Source organism: Electrophorus electricus, chromosome 21, assembly GCF_013358815.1.
Source record: "Electrophorus electricus isolate fEleEle1 chromosome 21, fEleEle1.pri, whole genome shotgun sequence".
Taxonomy (NCBI): domain Eukaryota; kingdom Metazoa; phylum Chordata; class Actinopteri; order Gymnotiformes; family Gymnotidae; genus Electrophorus; species Electrophorus electricus.
In genome coordinates, this window is record NC_049555.1 from 11,503,757 (window position 1) to 11,519,800 (window position 16,044).

At 39.2% G+C, this 16,044-nt stretch overlaps 4 protein-coding genes and 1 long non-coding RNA gene across 8 annotated transcripts in view; 4 read left to right on the forward strand and 1 right to left on the reverse strand.

Moving 5' to 3' along the window:
• The first annotated feature begins 229 nt into the window (after window positions 1-229).
• On the forward strand, window positions 230-5,381 carry cln6a (CLN6 transmembrane ER protein a). Its single transcript, XM_027008915.2, has 7 exons — window positions 230-414; window positions 549-666; window positions 2,257-2,355; window positions 2,625-2,813; window positions 3,036-3,091; window positions 3,327-3,446; window positions 3,849-5,381. The coding sequence occupies exons 1-7, from the start codon at window positions 365-367 to the stop codon at window positions 4,114-4,116; spliced, it is 900 nt and encodes a 299-aa protein (XP_026864716.2). The 5' UTR covers window positions 230-364; the 3' UTR covers window positions 4,117-5,381.
• Window positions 5,382-6,245: 864 nt separating this feature from the next.
• calml4a (calmodulin-like 4a) lies at window positions 6,246-7,857 on the forward strand. Its single transcript, XM_027008922.2, has 5 exons — window positions 6,246-6,288; window positions 6,387-6,417; window positions 6,610-6,750; window positions 7,127-7,315; window positions 7,694-7,857. Exons 1-5 carry the CDS (start codon window positions 6,286-6,288, stop codon window positions 7,789-7,791), a joined length of 462 nt encoding a protein of 153 aa, XP_026864723.1. The 5' UTR covers window positions 6,246-6,285; the 3' UTR covers window positions 7,792-7,857.
• Window positions 7,858-7,949: 92 nt separating this feature from the next.
• On the reverse strand, window positions 7,950-12,459 carry tex9 (testis expressed 9). Of its 3 annotated transcripts, none has more exons than XM_027008921.2 (13): window positions 12,412-12,459; window positions 11,747-11,826; window positions 11,205-11,329; window positions 11,049-11,112; window positions 10,735-10,814; window positions 10,594-10,630; window positions 10,434-10,507; window positions 10,122-10,288; window positions 9,875-9,957; window positions 9,621-9,794; window positions 8,666-8,800; window positions 8,290-8,424; window positions 7,950-8,184 (listed from the first exon to the last, which is right to left on the reverse strand). In XM_027008921.2, exons 2-13 carry the CDS (start codon window positions 11,777-11,779, stop codon window positions 8,107-8,109), a joined length of 1,185 nt encoding a protein of 394 aa, XP_026864722.1. In that variant the 5' UTR covers window positions 11,780-11,826; window positions 12,412-12,459; the 3' UTR covers window positions 7,950-8,106. The 3 variants fall into 3 exon arrangements, with proteins under 3 accessions (XP_026864722.1, XP_026864721.1, XP_026864720.1); XM_027008920.1 differs by having other exon boundaries at window positions 10,122-10,285; window positions 12,344-12,425; XM_027008919.1 differs by having other exon boundaries at window positions 12,344-12,425.
• LOC113576686 lies at window positions 9,725-10,587 on the forward strand. The gene is made up of 3 exons (XR_003410541.2): window positions 9,725-9,862; window positions 10,228-10,250; window positions 10,459-10,587. It is a non-coding gene; the product is annotated as an uncharacterized LOC113576686 (long non-coding RNA).
• The window catches only part of rfx7a (regulatory factor X7a), a 32,190-nt gene continuing 28,544 nt past the window's right edge, over window positions 12,399-16,044 (forward strand). Inside the window, exon 1 of one of the 2 annotated variants that reach the window (XM_027008916.2) lies at window positions 12,399-12,581. In XM_027008916.2, coding sequence (XP_026864717.2) covers window positions 12,454-12,581 — 128 coding nt within the window. In that variant the 5' untranslated portion in view covers window positions 12,399-12,453. The remainder of the gene's footprint in view (window positions 12,582-16,044) is intronic. The other variant, XM_027008918.2, reaches the window with a different exon arrangement.

Here is a 16,044-nt window from a genome sequence, read left to right on the forward strand (position 1 = left end):
TGTGATAACTACACTATGTACAATGTATATATGGATATGTATATATGTATGTACACAATGTATACCAATATATTGTCGCTACATTGCAGAAATCCCTATAATTGTACCTGGTTGAACAGTAGACTATATGTTTCTGCTCGCTGACGCAGTCTACTGCTTTAACAGCGACAGGAGGAAGTGACGCATAAACAAATACGGAAACACGTATTTGTTTACAGTGCTACGGAAGTGGCTATCTTACGCTAGTTAGTTAGGGATGTTGATTTTCGAGTGGAAACTAGGAAACAATTTTGAAGTTTTAGCTTATCCAGACGACTGATGACTACGATTAAGCGAATGATTAAAAGGTCATTTAAGGATAAATATGATGCGTAAAAGACTAAGACCGGAGGCGCTAACGACATCATATTTAAGGTTTGGTGCATTTGAACGTTAGACAGTTGCCTAATCTTGTATCGTGTCTAACTAGTTGCACTGCTGTCTACTACTAGCTAGTGTAACCGCTGTGTAACCGGCTTCTGACTGTATATTTTCTCCTCATTAAAAAGCACAATTGGAAGAGAGAAAACGACGGCTTCAATTACGCATTCGCAGTTCCATGTAGATCTCTGGTTCTGTTTCACTGTGCAAAACTGGATACTGGACTTTGGAAGGCCCATTGTAATGGTGAGTAATATTATGGGACTTATTGGGTCTCATTCGCTTAAGAAAATTATTTAAAAATCCTCTTAATCTGGCTTCACGAAGATTTAGATTTTCGCCAATGTTTTTATTTGGGTTTTGTTATTGGGTACGAGTAGAATCCATGCAACCTTACGCCCTTTTGAGCGCTGACATTTCTGTGCAAAAATAATTGTTCGTTGCATTTTCATCAGTTTTACAGTTGTATAATTCTATGATTTAATTTATGTATAATATTAAAAATATATTTTTATTATTTAAAAAATATTGTCTTTTAGAATAAATAAATACTACCCTAACACTTCAGTTCACATCAGTTATGTTATTTGGCAACCATGCCATCCAATAATCAGTGAAATAAAGAGTTTGTATCTGTCTGCCTCCATTGTGCAGTAATGAAGAAAAAAGTCATAAATGTGAGAAATAAAAGTGCTGTTAGGGCTGGGATTTTCTCCGTCTTAGGTTTACTGAAACAGCGCGCTTTAGGATAACTGAGGTTTATCTCTTTAGACCACCTCCTCACTGTACGAAGGCAGAAGCATCAGAATGGACATACAAGCTTCTTTAGAAAGCAAGATAAAGAGGAGGATGGGATGGAGATTTTACACATTTCAGATTGTTGAAGGACAAGCAAAGTAACTAATCTCTAGACAACTCGGCTAAAAATGACTTCACTGTTAATGTATGTGAAGCGATACCTTTTATGATGCTGTCCATGCTCAGCTAAATGGTATATCAGTTCTCTTTACTCCTTTTCCACTGCTGTAAGTAACATTAGGCTACTGCAAACTGTTTTTTGGAAAATGTTTTTCTTTTTATGATGGCGTGTGCACTTAATTAACTCTGGTAGAGATGTAATCCCTGATTAACTTTACACCCAACTCTGGTAGTTGTAGAGGAAAACCATTTTTTGGCTTCAAAAACCTAGAACCTGTCCCTGGGCAGTTTGGAAAAACACAATTCCAATTAATAGAAGAAAGGCAGTGTGACGGAGACTGTCGCTCAGGGAGGCGAAATTGGTGCTCTTGTTGCTGTGCCAGAGAGCTGGCTCTTTGGTCTGCTGGTTAGGGCACATGTTTACCACCTGTTGGACCTGGGTTTGAGACCTAGTTATGGTCGTTGCCTTCAGCCTTTGTCACTGGGAAAGGGAAAAGTGGCCAAAACTATACACACAGCACTGCTGTCTCATGCCCTTTACAGTGATTGGCAGGACGTTTACCTTTGTTAATTATGAACACCTGGCATGCGCTTTCAGGTTATAAGGACAATGGGATTCGTCATTATAAGAACAAAGATGCAAAGAATTCTGCGGTTTACGACTATGTCCTGAATCTGACGTAGGCTTTTCCTAAGGACCTTTAAGAGCACATTTAAGAAAAACTTAGGAAGATATTGTTGAATGAGAGACCCGATGTTTTCTACCTTCTACAAATGTTTGTTACAAGATCGTTGTATTGTATTTTAGCTCATGAGTGTGCTTCTAATGTGCTTACTTGAACTTCAAACTTAAAAATACATAGCTTTGTAATAGTCAGACAACGTAATAAAGTAATAAAGTTTTTTATTTTCTTTTAGATTATACTGCCCCTGGATTGGTTCCCTCTGAACAAACCAAGTGCTGGAGATTACTTTCACATGGCCTACAACATCATCACGCCATTTCTGCTTCTCAAGGTTCCAGCAGCTTCTTGTGTGGCCTGCCAACTGAATAAATCATCTATGATGAACAAATAATTAACAAAATTAAGTAGATTAAGCATGGTAGTAAATAAATTATTCTAACTTAAATATAATAGTCATGCAATTAACATTCGAAGCAACCAGTGTACTTGTAACTAAGCTTTAGTAATGCTAGCACTCCTGTGAAGAAGGCTCTGTAAAAGCACAATGCTGCAGTGTGCTTTAAAGACCACTGCTTTAAAGATCACTGCTCTGTCTTGTAGCTGATTGAGCGAAGCCCCACCACACTGCCACGATCAGCAGTATATTTGAGCATCATCACATTTGTCATGGGGACCAGCATCCACCTGGTGGGAGACTCTGTCAACCACCGCCTCATCCTCAGTGGCTATCAGAACCACCTGTCCGTCCGAGAGAACCCCATCATAAAAGACCTAAAGCCCACCTCCCTGGTACATTCATCACATCAATTATAAATGGGAAATAACAAGCTCTCAAGACCTAAGTGTGTGTTTTGACTGTAAGTTATTTTAAAAGCATGGAAAGCCATTGTTCCCCATTTATCTTCATCGGATCTTTAGCATTGTTTCCCATTTATCTTTAACGACTATTTTGCTTATGAAAACCACACGTTATAGTTGGTGTTCCTGATGAATTTTTGTTTTCATTTTCAGATCGACTCCTTCGAGCTCTTGTATTACTATGATGAGCACTTGGGTCATTCCATGTGGTAGGTAATCTCTCTTTGACTTTCTCCATCTTTGTGTGAATGTGTCTTGACGACCCACTATAATACAAAACATTTTAACTTTATTTGTCCCCTGCTAGTCTCTTAAGTTTATGTACACAAGTAATTGAAAATGTACAGTACTGATGGAGGTATCAAAGATTTAGTAATATGTGTTGCTCAGTACAAAAGCTATCACAGTACTGCCTTTGTAAACTGCATTCTGCTTTCCCTGCAGGTATATCCCATTCTTCCTCATCTTTTTCCTCTATTTTACTGGCTGCTTCACTCAAGCTAAAGAGGAAATGATGCCATGGTCAGGCTGGCTACTCCTGGGCCCCAGTGCTCTCTATTATTGGTAATTTAATGAATTAGTAAATTAATGTTCTCTGGGAGTTTGGCTTTGCTAACATGTTTTTAACATTTGGTAACATGAACTATTAGAACAAGTGACATTGTTTTGTATTTAGCAGAACTGTTACCAACTATCATACAAATCTGTTGCTGGTTCAGCAAAATGGTTCAGGAAATGTGTATGTGTGTGTATACATACACACACACACACACACACACACACACACACACACACACACACACATACATATATATATATATATATATATATATATATATATATATATATATATATATATATATATATATATATATATATATATATATATAAATTCAGTTGGACGTATTAAAAGACCCAATAGAATTGCCCAGTTTTTAAAACGGTACAATGTTTGATGCATTGCAGGTACCTGGTGACAGAGGGCCAGATCTTTGTTCTGTATCTCTTCACGTTCTTCGCCATGGCTGCCACGGTGATGCGTCAGAAACGCCTGGGCTACACGCTGGACAGTAATGGACGTTTCCTTCTCTATAACTTCATCATAACCCTGGGCTTGGTGGTCGTTTGGGTGGCCTATCTGTGGAACGACAGTGTTCTACGCAAAAAATACCCCAGTATTATCTATGTACCAGAACCTTGGTCCTACTACACGTTACATATCAAAAGTAGCTAGGCCACCTGTGACAAGTTAACACTGAGAACTGTCAAATACAGATATTTGTGCTGTCATTGCAATCAAAGGTGCTCTTTTTCATATGGTGAAAAGGAGCCCATCAAGATATGGGGTATTAGCATTACTTTGGCAAAGAAAATGAATGCAATAAAGCCACTCTGCGGTAAATGAAAAGGTCATTGTAGAGAGAGGAGCTGTAATAATAACAAGCTTGTTGGTTGTACTGGCATGAGAAATGCAAGAATGCCTTACATAAGACCTGAGAGAACGGCACCGTACGGTTGTGAAGTATACCATTCAGAACATGTCTCTACTTTCATCACGCAACAGTATTTTGTTTATTTTAAAAAAAATGTATTTATTGAGATAGATGGTTCCACTTATTTCTCTTTATAAGTGCTTTTCAAGACCACTGGAGTATTGTTCCAAAAAAAGGTGCAAGTTATCATTAGACGGCGTAGTTTTGGGGGAGGGGAGGGACAATTCCTGCTCACACTACTCATGTAAGTTGGGTAGTGTGTCAGCAGTATCCTTGCCCACACAAAAAAAAAAGACGAAATAAAACAAGCGCCACTGTTGTTAGGTTTTAGTTATTACTTTAAAAAATAATAGTCATCAAAGCCGGACCACATCGTGTTAATGTGTCAATTCTAAATGGTACATTCTATACTTGTGTTTGTGGTGAGTTGTCTTTCTAAAGGAACTAGTTTACAGAACTGAATATCCGGTATTATCCTATGGTATCACAGACGTGATCTTTTTGTCATAATACACATTGACTATTCTGTTAGTTTTTGCAAACTTGTGTACAGTTTGAACATGTGAACTGTATTGCTGTACTGTATTTGAACATGCTGTTCATAATTGTAAAACATTCATGACTGATTGCTGATCTGGAATCAGTAAATGTCTTTTTTTTTTTTTTTTTACTAGATCATTGCCTGTTAAATGTTTTATCAATCCGGGCTAATAGGTACACTGAATGTTCACATTTAGCTCCAATTTAGTTAACATATATGTGGGTATATTCCAAGCTTTATTGCATAGTTTTCCAGATTTAACCTAGATTAAGCCTCATCTTAGGCTAAAAAAGTTTTTATTCGAACAATTTAAATTGGTCAGCTAGGTTGTGACTGGAAAACCAGTCATAAATACATGTTTTGTATCAACATTTCCATCAGTGCAAAATATTTGTATCTCTCAGATCATAAAACCTGTATCTTCATACTGATTGGTAAACTGCATCATTGCATCACCTGAGCATACAAAGTTTCCTATTAGTATCTCTGCTGAATCTAGTTGACACAATATTGTAGATACAGAAACCTTTTGGTTCTGTGCTTACCTACTGTTGTTATGACCTGATCTAGGGAGAGTTGTAACAGTATTGGTGGATGGTATAATGTAAGCTCAGTGACAGTAACAGCTGCTAAAAGTGGAGTGAGCTTTTTAAAAGAACTGGAACAGAAACAAGACTTGCTATTGCTGAAATCAACAGACACACTCACTGCTGACTGTGCTCTCAGCTGCTGACTTATCGACCGAAAACAAAATACAAACAGAAGACAGCTGCTTCCCTAACTTCCTGACTACACATAAACATACAAAACCCATTACCAACACAAACAGCACCCAACCCTACGCCTGGTGTGTTACTGTATACAATGATTGTACAAAAATGAGTATATAGAGGTTGGATGGAAAGGTTTAGCAGATGTACCAAAAAGGGAAAACCAATATTACACATTACAATCCACATTACAAGCAAAGCAGTAACACTGCACAGCAAGAGTGAGACAAACTGAGAGTAAGTTCTAGGCTGTTTAAACTGCATGCGTAGGTCCTTTTATGTCAAAGGAAGATGGTGCAGAGTCACGGTGGAACTCCCACACTGGCCCATGGATCAAACTCCAAGGAAGTTCAGACAAAACATGGACAGGAGCAAAAATCAGACTGGAGCTGGAGAAACACACAACACACACAATGGGACGTAACACTGTTTTAAGAGATAGGGTTGAATATGATAGGTGGTATCATATATCACTGTTGCTGTGGCAACAAAGCTATCAGTTACATCATTGCCATGGTGGACTTTAGATCTATCCAGTAGTTGTAAGGGAGGGACATTACTGGAAGCCATCTGCACACAGGTGAGACGTGTCTTTAGCAATGGTAAGTGCGAACAAAATTTTTAATAGTATTTTTAGATTATTTGGTCTTGGTGAGTTTTATAATGGTCATTTATGTCGCATTTCTCAATCTTCATTCAGGCAAAGTTTTTTGCCCAGACCCAGATTCATGGTAAGCTGTTTTAAACTGCTCCAGGCAGTAGGCCTGTTAGTACATTATTATGTTATTACAAGAGTAAGGAATTTCAGTAATGAAATGTTTACATATCTGTCTCCCAAGTATCCTTAGTAACAGTTGTAGTTAAAGTTACATAGTACTCTCATTCAGAAGGAAGCCTCTATAACAATCTTTCTCTCCTTGTAGAATTTAAAGAATGTTTCTCCTTGTATGACAAGAAGCGGAAGGGGAAAATTGAAGCCAAGGACCTAATCACTGTGATGCGTTGTTTAGGCACCTGTCCCACCTACAATGAGGTTACCCGGCATCTGCAGGTCCATAAGATAGGTACAGCTCAGATGCTTACTATAGATCACACTGCATTGCACATTACAGACTTTGGTCCCACATGTAATATAGAAAGGAAATAATTTAAACACTGAGAAGTGAATCTAAAATTAAATCAGAATTGAAATAGTTTTCTTTGTAAATATATGTATTTTGGATTGTTACTTAGCACAGGCAGTTTGAATCTTTCAAGCATCCACATCATTCCTCAGATTCAATGTGCAAAATATGCTCCTTACAAGATGAATTAAAAAAATTCTCCCTACGTACTGTGTTAAATATAGCTTGAAATAATGACACGTTGCCTTACATGTGAAACAGTGAGTCATCTCAGATTCAGCTCTGATGGTGACTCTGTGGGTGTGTTCTGGTTCAGACAAGGCAGGGGAGTTGGAGTTCTCCACATTCCTGACCATAATGCACAGGCAGATGCAGCAGGAAGACCCCAAGACAGAGATCTTGGAGGCTCTGCGCATGACTGACAAGCAGAAGAAGGGCTACATCCTGGCATCGGAGCTGCGTGCCAAGCTCACAGGCCTGGGAGAGAAACTCACTGACAAAGAAGGTATAATATGGCCAAAGATGCACAGCTAGTAAATTTGAAGGAACATAGATTCAAAGTGTAAAGTGGCATATTATCCTTTGATTTCATTAAGCCCTTTCTCTTGAAAGATCTGAGATCCATGTTTGTTAAAAAATTTAGCATGGCACTGAACTTAAATGATGCGTGTAAGATACATCAAGTCCATATTTGAAAGTTAGAAAATGAAATGACATGGCCCTGTCTATTAGACACAGATGGCCTTTCAATTGTGAATCATACACTGCATAGATAAAACATGATGTCATTTGTGCCTTTCAGAACAGAAGAAGGCATTGCAATAAACAGGCTCTGATTAGACTGCTTAAAATCTTACATATCTTTTCTCTATTACATCTGCAGTGGACGCACTGTTTAAGGAGGCTCACGTTGGCCCTGATGGTCGCATTCAGTATGAGGAGTTCACCAGAATTGTCACCCTGCCTCCTGTGGACTACTGAGAGGCCATGGCACGGGAAGAGGATGTGGGCTTACAATGTTGTACCGCTTATTCTATTTACTTGCTTCTTAGTTGAGACAAAAAAAGAACATATCCTCTAATCCTCTACATGTCAGACAAGTAATAGTTGTAGATAAGCCACTTGGAATCAACCAGGAATGTCTGCATTTAACTTTAATGACTGCAAAAAACATCCTATGAAAAATTTGCAGTACTTAAAATAATAAGAAAAACTAAATTTCAAATTTCTTAACAATTTAACTATAGTCATTCAAGAAACTTATCCAAAAAGCACAATATAGTTTCTCTGAGTGCACTATGATTTTCCCCAGTCCAGAGCCTTCATAAATTCCTCCTCTGTAAAGGACAACATCTTTGCTGCTTCAAAGTGCATCTGTAAATAATCAGGGATTAAGTAAAAGATTAAAATCGAGCGTTTGTACAATCATGTTCTGCTCAAGAACTGCATTTTATGAGTCACCTGCCTTGGAAAACTCACCTTCTGCCTTTTTAAAATATCAATTAGCTTAAGTTGCTTCTTAAAGCCCATGACAAGCTCCGCCTTCTGTTTCTCCAGCTTTTTGTTCTCAGTTTGCAAAGCTTCAATCCTGTGCTGCTCCTGGTTTGCAGAGTCCTTTAGATGAAAATTGTGTTGAATAAATACAGAAACAGAACAGATAACTATACAAAGTAAAAGCTATCATGATAGTCCTTCATTTTTTAAAGCAAACTGTACAACACTGAATATTATTTACATCATAAACAGTATGAACCAACACAAGCTGAAAGTGAAATGGGGTTTAAATGATTAAAGCCATAGCTAAGTGGCTGAATTCGATCAGGAATTCAGCAGTTGGGTGGGGCCACTCCAGCACCTTGCTGCTCTGTTTGAGCTTGCTCAGGTCAGTCTTGCTCTTCTCAGCCTCCTCCAGGGCTCTGTTGAGCCTCACTTCCATGGCACTGTGGGCACTGGCTGCCTGCTTCTGGGCCCTCTTCATGCCCTCCAGCTCCTGGAGATTTCACATACACATCAGAGCTTGCTGGGAAATCAGGAATGAAAGTATACCTCAGGCAAAAAAAAGCACATCGGAACAGAGTTCAAAACATATCAAGAAGAATGTGAAAGTAGGTATTTATAGTTCATTCACCCTACCAGCATAGACAATAAAAGTGCATGATATGCTCACTCAGCCAGTCAACAAGGGTTGCATGTAACACTTCTATTGTAGCTTGTCCTACTATCACTGTTCCAGAATGAAATCCTATTTAATCGTATGATCTCCCATACCCCCACAACTGTCTGGGGACAGACTTTCTAAGCATATCAGTACAGGCCCCCTCCTTGCTGCTGCCGGCTGTGGGGTGGCTTCAATTTACACATACAGGGCTAATTGTGTCAAAGGGCCCATGCCAGACATTCCTCTGCCCTGGCCTCTCTCTCTGCAAGCTTCTTCCATGAAAGAGACAGCCTGATATGCACATAAGCTGCACCATGGCACCAGCCAAAAGTGAGGTGAAAAAGAACCGTGGTTGGCTGACCGGTGTTCAGCGTGGCCGGGTAAAATGTGGGTTTAGTCGTTTGATTCTTATGTGTCCATGAATTATATTAAGGGTCGTATAAAAGGTCCATTTTACAGCCAGAAATGTACAGTTCATTTGACAGCAGGATGAGCTCCAGCTGAGTCATTTTATCTTAGCAGTAGCTGGATAGGTTCAGGCTGGTTGCCTATAAAAAAAATAAAAATAAAAACAAATATACAAACAGACAAATATAAAAGCGTGTCCAAGTCCGCACATACATTTATGCCGCATGTCCCTGTGTGCCCCCACCTTCTGCAGAGTGGTGACTTGCTGCCGCAGGCTGTCGCTGTTCTTGCCGGCCTCCTCAGCCAGGGCTCTGTGCTTCTCCAGCTGAGTCTGCTGCATGTTGTAGCTCTTCTGCAGTCTGGCCCGCTCATCCTCCACCTCCTTCAGCTTACGGCACAAGACGGCATTCTCATCGTCCTTAAACAAAATGTCAAGGACATATGTCACGTTCTGGTCAGAAGCTAAAGATGTCCTCGTGCATAAGTGTAAGTGCGTACCTTCTTGTTACACTCATGTGAAAGCCTGTTTAACTCCTCCTGCATCACCCGTAGTTTAGCCTTCAAGAAGCGAAGCTGAGCCTCTGGGAAGATGGATTCAACGAGTCCAGCCCTTAAACATGCACTTATTGGCACGTTTAAGGGCTGGACACACAGATCCTGGGATCTACACTACATGAACATGTACAATTTCCTGGAAATAATGATTTAAAGATTTAAAAGGTGTTTTAAAGGTGTTTGAGCCCACCTGCACCCATGTCTTCCCCAACACTGGGCAAAATGTCATCCTTCAGATATTCATCTGCAGCATCATCATTCATCCTGTCCTCAATGGTGCTTATTGTTTTTTCCAGAGAGAAGTCCCCAAAACCCTCAGGTACTGCCACATCATCAGCCACAGTGGTTCTTATTCTTCTGATATAAAACACATTTTCTTACAGTTAATCCAAGTTAACAGTGTTGGGTATTAATTCCTTCAAGTATGCAAAATAGGGCTAATAATTCAGATATGTATTGTAGAACTTCTACTGTAGTGTTTAAATAATCTTTTTTAACTCACTGTTGTATCTTTTTATGTCCTAAAGGAGGTCTCTTTGGCCTTCCTGGTTTCAAGGACTTCTTTTCTGTCACTGGCTACAGAATGAAGTAAATATGCTGTGAAATTTAACCTGGCCAAGTAATATCGCTGTGATCAAAAGATATTTGAGTTTTACTCATACCTTCATAGCATGTTGGTTAACTGAAGGCATTGTGTCTCTGTTAAGAAACAGCCACAATCAATATTTAAAAGGAAATAATAAACAACTTCAAAGATTTGTGTTTGGAGGTTAATGATTATTTTTGTATGAAAATTACATTACCCAAAGTTTTCATAATCTTCTGCAATATTAATGCTCAGGTGGGTGGAAATGGGCTTTGAGAGCACTTCATTTTGTTCCCTCTGAGAAGAAGAAACATTAAATATATTAAATACTGGTTGAGTCTACAGGATCCAGTGCTGTTTGCCAATGTATTTCAGGGTAAAACAGTATTGTATACATTTCAGTGGATTTACAAAATGTCATCAATGCTAGTCATCCGATATGTTTTATAACTGTAAGCAGATATTTATTCGTGTGTGTGTGTGTGTACAAAGTGATCTGCATATCCACCAAATAATTATTTTTTTTTTTACCATAACTTCCTCTGCCTGGCGCACCAGCTCAGTTGTTTTTGCTTCCAGTTCTGCATTAAGCCGTCTATAATATCAGAGGACATCCAAGATAACCAAAATATTATAGAAAATACAAAGAAAACAATATAATAACATACTATTACTCATAACTCATACTTGAACTCCTCTTCTTGGGCCAAGAGGTCTATTTGCGATGGTTTCTTTTGTGGGGCAGAATCAGGGCGGTTCTGGGGTCTGGGCATCGAGGGTCTATGAGACCTGGAGGACTGGGGTTCCTTGGGCTGTGTAAAGAATGCTGTGCTGTCATATGCTGCTGAACCACACGTTTGCCCACTGATAACATGAAGAAGCCTCTTACAAAAACCAACATTTTGGCATGTAGTATCTGGGCAAGAAGTTAGCATAAGATATCTATGCCAGATATCTACGGTTTTGTGAGACATGTGTGGACCACCTAGCTAAGATAACGTTATCTCACTTTAGTTAAAAATCTAGCTATCTTGCCAATTAATGTTAACTAGCTAGCTAGCTACCTGGCACAGCAGAAGTAAATATATATGTATACTAAGGCCAACAAGAAAGTAACAAAATAACTGTTCAAAGATTATCTGAAATATTATTAAATATAAAGGGGAAAATGCACGTACTAACAATGTAACACCAGAACGCAATTAAATTGTTTCGTTGTGTAACCTCACCCCTTGAGACGCTGATCTGGGTCCGTCTGCCATGTTTCTTCTAGGGAATGACGCCGTTGCATAGCAACAGTCATCCCCTACTTTCCCACGTATGATTCACATATATAGAACATTTAAAATAATTGAATGTATAAATATGCATTTCAGTGCAATGTAATATAATTTTTAAAAATTTAAAATAAATTAAAAATGTAGACTGCTTCCTTGTCCTAATTGTCAGGTTTTTGAGACTAGGTGGTTGCAACTACTGGAACATATACCGTACAAATTGCTTTTTCTACAAACACTTAAAACATATACGGTCTAGTATATATTTTTACATCTATCACGACAGAGTTTTTCCATTCTATTTTTTTTAGTGTTGATCGTGCAATGCGCCTGCGCTGCCACTGTCTGGCAGCAGCAGTCAGAGCAGGTTGTGTCTGTGGCAGCAGACAGCCACGGCGGATCCCCAACTAACTGCACTCAATGTGTTTCTTTGCACGCCTATGTCCGTGTTTTTAATGGCAGGGTGGAACGACCCCAAATTCAGCAAAGGAATCGTGAATTGCCACCGTCTTGTTCTAAAGTACCGAAGTGAATTAACCGTTCAGATACCAAGGGTGAACCGTGATGTGCCATAATCGGGGGAGCGCTGCATTTTTGAGGTTCGGGTCGAGGCCTACTTATTAGATCCCCGTCCTCCCTCCGTCGCTCTTCGCATCGTGATGGCTGATGATCAACAACCTGGACAGCAGTCGGGGTGTGGAAGCGGGTCTTTGCCGTCCCTGGTTCCCACAGGATTACAAGGGTCTGAAGCGAGCGCGTTGCAGTTTAAAATAAAGAGCTCTATCTGGTAAGACGTACACAGCTTCAGCGTGGCCACTAACGTTAGCTCGTTTATGGTGATTTATATCGATAGCTAGCTAACCTAACTGGCTCTGTAATGTTGCGATCTGACTCGTCAGTCCGAACTGTTATTGCTTCATTCAGTGTGATTCATGTCAACACAGGATCTGTTAAATCTGTAACAGTGTTACTAAGGGAAATGTACCATTATCAAGGATATTCAGAATTATCCGTCTAATTATGTTAATAATTCTGTCCTTAAATATGTAATCCATTGGAAGTGTCAGGTAATGGTCAGCAAATGAACTTGAGTGATTTGATTTTCAGTGTCTAGCTAGTTAGCTACACTAGCTAATAATCCTCGTCCACAATTCACCTCACGTAGCTAGGTTAGTTTTAGCTCGCCTATAACTGATCCGGCTCCTGGGAGCAGAGGTCCGGTCCTACTGTGTGTGCAGTGTGTCAGACTGTGAAGCGCCGCTTGGGAATTTGAAGCGGTTGTGTGTCACAAAAACAAAAACGAAACAGGTCGCTTGTGACCGCGGATCGCGCGCTAACCGGTCCGCGCGTGTCAGTTAGACTGCGCGAGCGACGGTAAACAACTCGCGTGCGGACTGCCACGCGGGTTTTTAAAGCGCGCTTGCTCGCCAGACGTGCACGTGGACGCCTGGATTTGGTAAATCAGATCCTGCAGTTGACATTCAGTCGACATTTCAATCAGCATCCATTAAAAAAAAAAAATTGTAGTGAACCGACATCCTCGAGAGTTAACTGCTCAAAATCTCGTTGACTGAAAGTATTCGTCCACGCTTCGATTATTCGGTGGCTCATTCGCAGCCTTCACCCTCTACACGCAGGTGACATGTTCCTGCTAGCGTAAAGACACGACAGGCAGGCACTCACTGTCCATTCACTGCGCCATATCTGGCCCAGCACATCTTACAGTACCGCTGTCCCATCTCATTTACAGCTAAATGAGTGTCATTAAAAAATAGGGATATGGCAGCAGAATTGTCCTAACACTGGACACTGCATTATTCATTATGGTCTTTGTTATTGAAAACTCCATACATAATATAAACTGAGATGCATGTCTTCTCAGAACACACATTTTGCCATTTGCTGATTTATATATCAATAAATGCCCATATGAACATATGTACAGTGGCATGTTGGCATAAGGTTTAGGAAGCATATAACTGATCAGAAACTTTACTGCCTTCTCAGTGACAGTGCAGGGAAATAAGTTGTGGGTGGAACTTAGGCTCTAAGGTCATTGTTTCCAATTTTTGATGAAACATTTTGCTCTTCTTAGTTTGAAACTGTCTCAATGGTTGCAGGTGTCATTTATTTTATACTAGTATTTTGATTGGTGCATTGTTGATAAATCATTCTTTATATTGCCATTTTTATAATAACAACAGTGAGTTATAGTAGCAGTGTATTATACTATTTGAATCTGGGCTTCAAATTCAAATCTTGTTCTGGATTTTGTAATTTAGGCTTGTTAATTAACCAGTTACAGTAAGTCATCAGCCACTTTATTACAACTTCCTCCTAATCAAAAGGAGTGTGGTAAATCTCTAATACTGGGACATCAAAGCCTGTGATTTCAATAGCTCTGTTCTATACAATCAAGATGAAAACTCTGAATGAATTCACAGCTTAATGAGAAAACGACTAATTAGTTTATATGACATTCAGTTCCTGTTATTCGATATAGTTGTTCCCATGGTCTTCCTTCCATTTTTGTATAAGAATCAAATTTAACCTTTGAAGGGCTTTGCAGTTGATGAATGGTTTTCAGTCTGGTGCCTCTGCTCCAAGCCTGGGTGCAGTGAAAGGTTAGCCCAACCCCATGGGTTCAGTGATACCCCCCGTTCCACATTTGGCCAGCTGGCTTTGCTGCTCCTGTCTGCTTGGGAACGATGAGGCATTTGGCAGTGCCTCTGGGGTTCTGGAGAGCTCACTGGAAACTGAGGGGCAACACTCCAGTGTTAGACTTAGCCCACACCACCTCCATCAAGTCTCTGCTTTTTTTCTTCCCTTTCGTCCATCTGTCGGAGCAGACATGCTTATACTTTAATCAGCTGTGTTGTGTTCGAATGAGCATTCCTTCCATATTTGTCAAAGAACAAACATCAATTTTTCCTCTGCTTAGACACTTGGGTAAAACCCTTGAGTAGCCTTTTCTATCTTAAACATTCTTAAGAATTCTATCTTAAAAACAACTGAAAATAAACAGTGTCCTATGTCAGGAGAGGAGTAATTGTTTCATTGCTTGCAGTTGATTTGATTATCTTTGGAGATACTTTAAAGTGAGTCCAAGAATAGTCTTCCTCCAAGTATTCTTCCTTTTTTTCAACTGTCTGAATGTTTCAAATAATCATTTAGATGAAAGAAGTGGATAAAAAACATCTAAGAGAACAAATGTTTCACATTGTTTGTTGTGTCTGTATTAGGCAAAGTCTGAGGTGAACTGTCAGGGCTAGGTCATGCTGAATCTTGGCAAGCCTATTTGCAAAGCCTGGAAAACCTATTTGCCGTTTGTTTGTTGAGTCAGAGCTGAAACACAGTGTGCAGGTCAAACATAAAATCAGCAAAGGTGTGTTAAAGACATGACATGCCTCATGTTCTAAGTCACACTAGAAGCTCATTAACAGTTTTATTTTTAGTAAGAGTGAATGAAGTAACATCAATGACAGGTTGGGTTTCGCTAATAGTGCTGTTGTAACATTTCCACAAATTTTGAAAAGAGGCAACCTTTGATTCAGTGGTTGAAAACTCTCTTTAAAAACATGGAGCTACAGTTATGTTACAGATCTCATTAAACAATTACAATTTATCTGTAATGGCTATTTAATGCTGTTTCAACATAAGTGTTATGTGCCTTACATCTTTTTGTCAGGACAAGATTAAAGCTACACTATGCATGATTTGTTTGTTAAAATTAAAAAGAAGTCGGATTACTGATTCAAGTGGAAAAACATGCTAAAACATAATGTCCTTCAGCTGCTGCAAGTCACCCTGTAAAACATGAAATATTAATTCAAAAGTTAGAGCTATTGAGTCAGATTTGGCGGGGTTTTTTGGAACACCTCAGACGTTTTTAGTTATTAACGTCGTATGCACAGGTTCAAAATGAAGGACTGGCTCATTGGGCTGGTGAGCTGAGTAACATTTGTGTGGGTGTGGCTAGGGCTACAGTAATAGATCATTTATGTACTACAGTATTCTATCAATTACTCCATCAGTTAATCAATTATTGGTTAATAGCTATTTTTACTTTATTAAAGAGCAATAGTGTATATACAAAAGGGATAAGGCAATAAATGTTTACATGAAGCAATTTCTGAAATGCAAAACTGTAAATGAAAAGTAAATAAAAACTGAATTTATTTATTTTTTTATAGGTTGCATGATATTTTACACGTGACCTTTTTTGTGTTTTTTTTAAATATATGTGCGGA

Excerpts from the sequence above, each read along its gene's own strand:
- tex9 (XM_027008919.1), bottom strand. The coding sequence starts at position 12,386 with ATGCAGCGCTCCCCCGATTATGGCACATCACGGTTCACCCTTG. Across the intron at positions 8,801-9,620 it reads AAGTCACCACTCTGCAGAAG|GAGCTGGAGGGCATGAAGAG; the intron begins GTGGGGGCACAC and ends TGAAATCTCCAG. Across the intron at positions 8,425-8,665 it reads AGCTCAAACAGAGCAGCAAG|GACTCTGCAAACCAGGAGCA; the intron begins GTGCTGGAGTGG and ends TTTCATCTAAAG.
- cln6a (XM_027008915.2), top strand. The coding sequence starts at position 365 with ATGATGCGTAAAAGACTAAGACCGGAGGCGCTAACGACATCATATTTA. Across the intron at positions 415-548 it reads CTAACGACATCATATTTAAG|CACAATTGGAAGAGAGAAAA; the intron begins GTTTGGTGCATT and ends CTCATTAAAAAG. Across the intron at positions 3,447-3,848 it reads CCCAGTGCTCTCTATTATTG|GTACCTGGTGACAGAGGGCC; the intron begins GTAATTTAATGA and ends GATGCATTGCAG.
- calml4a (XM_027008922.2), top strand. Across the intron at positions 6,751-7,126 it reads TCTGCAGGTCCATAAGATAG|ACAAGGCAGGGGAGTTGGAG; the intron begins GTACAGCTCAGA and ends GTTCTGGTTCAG. Across the intron at positions 7,316-7,693 it reads GAAACTCACTGACAAAGAAG|TGGACGCACTGTTTAAGGAG; the intron begins GTATAATATGGC and ends TTACATCTGCAG.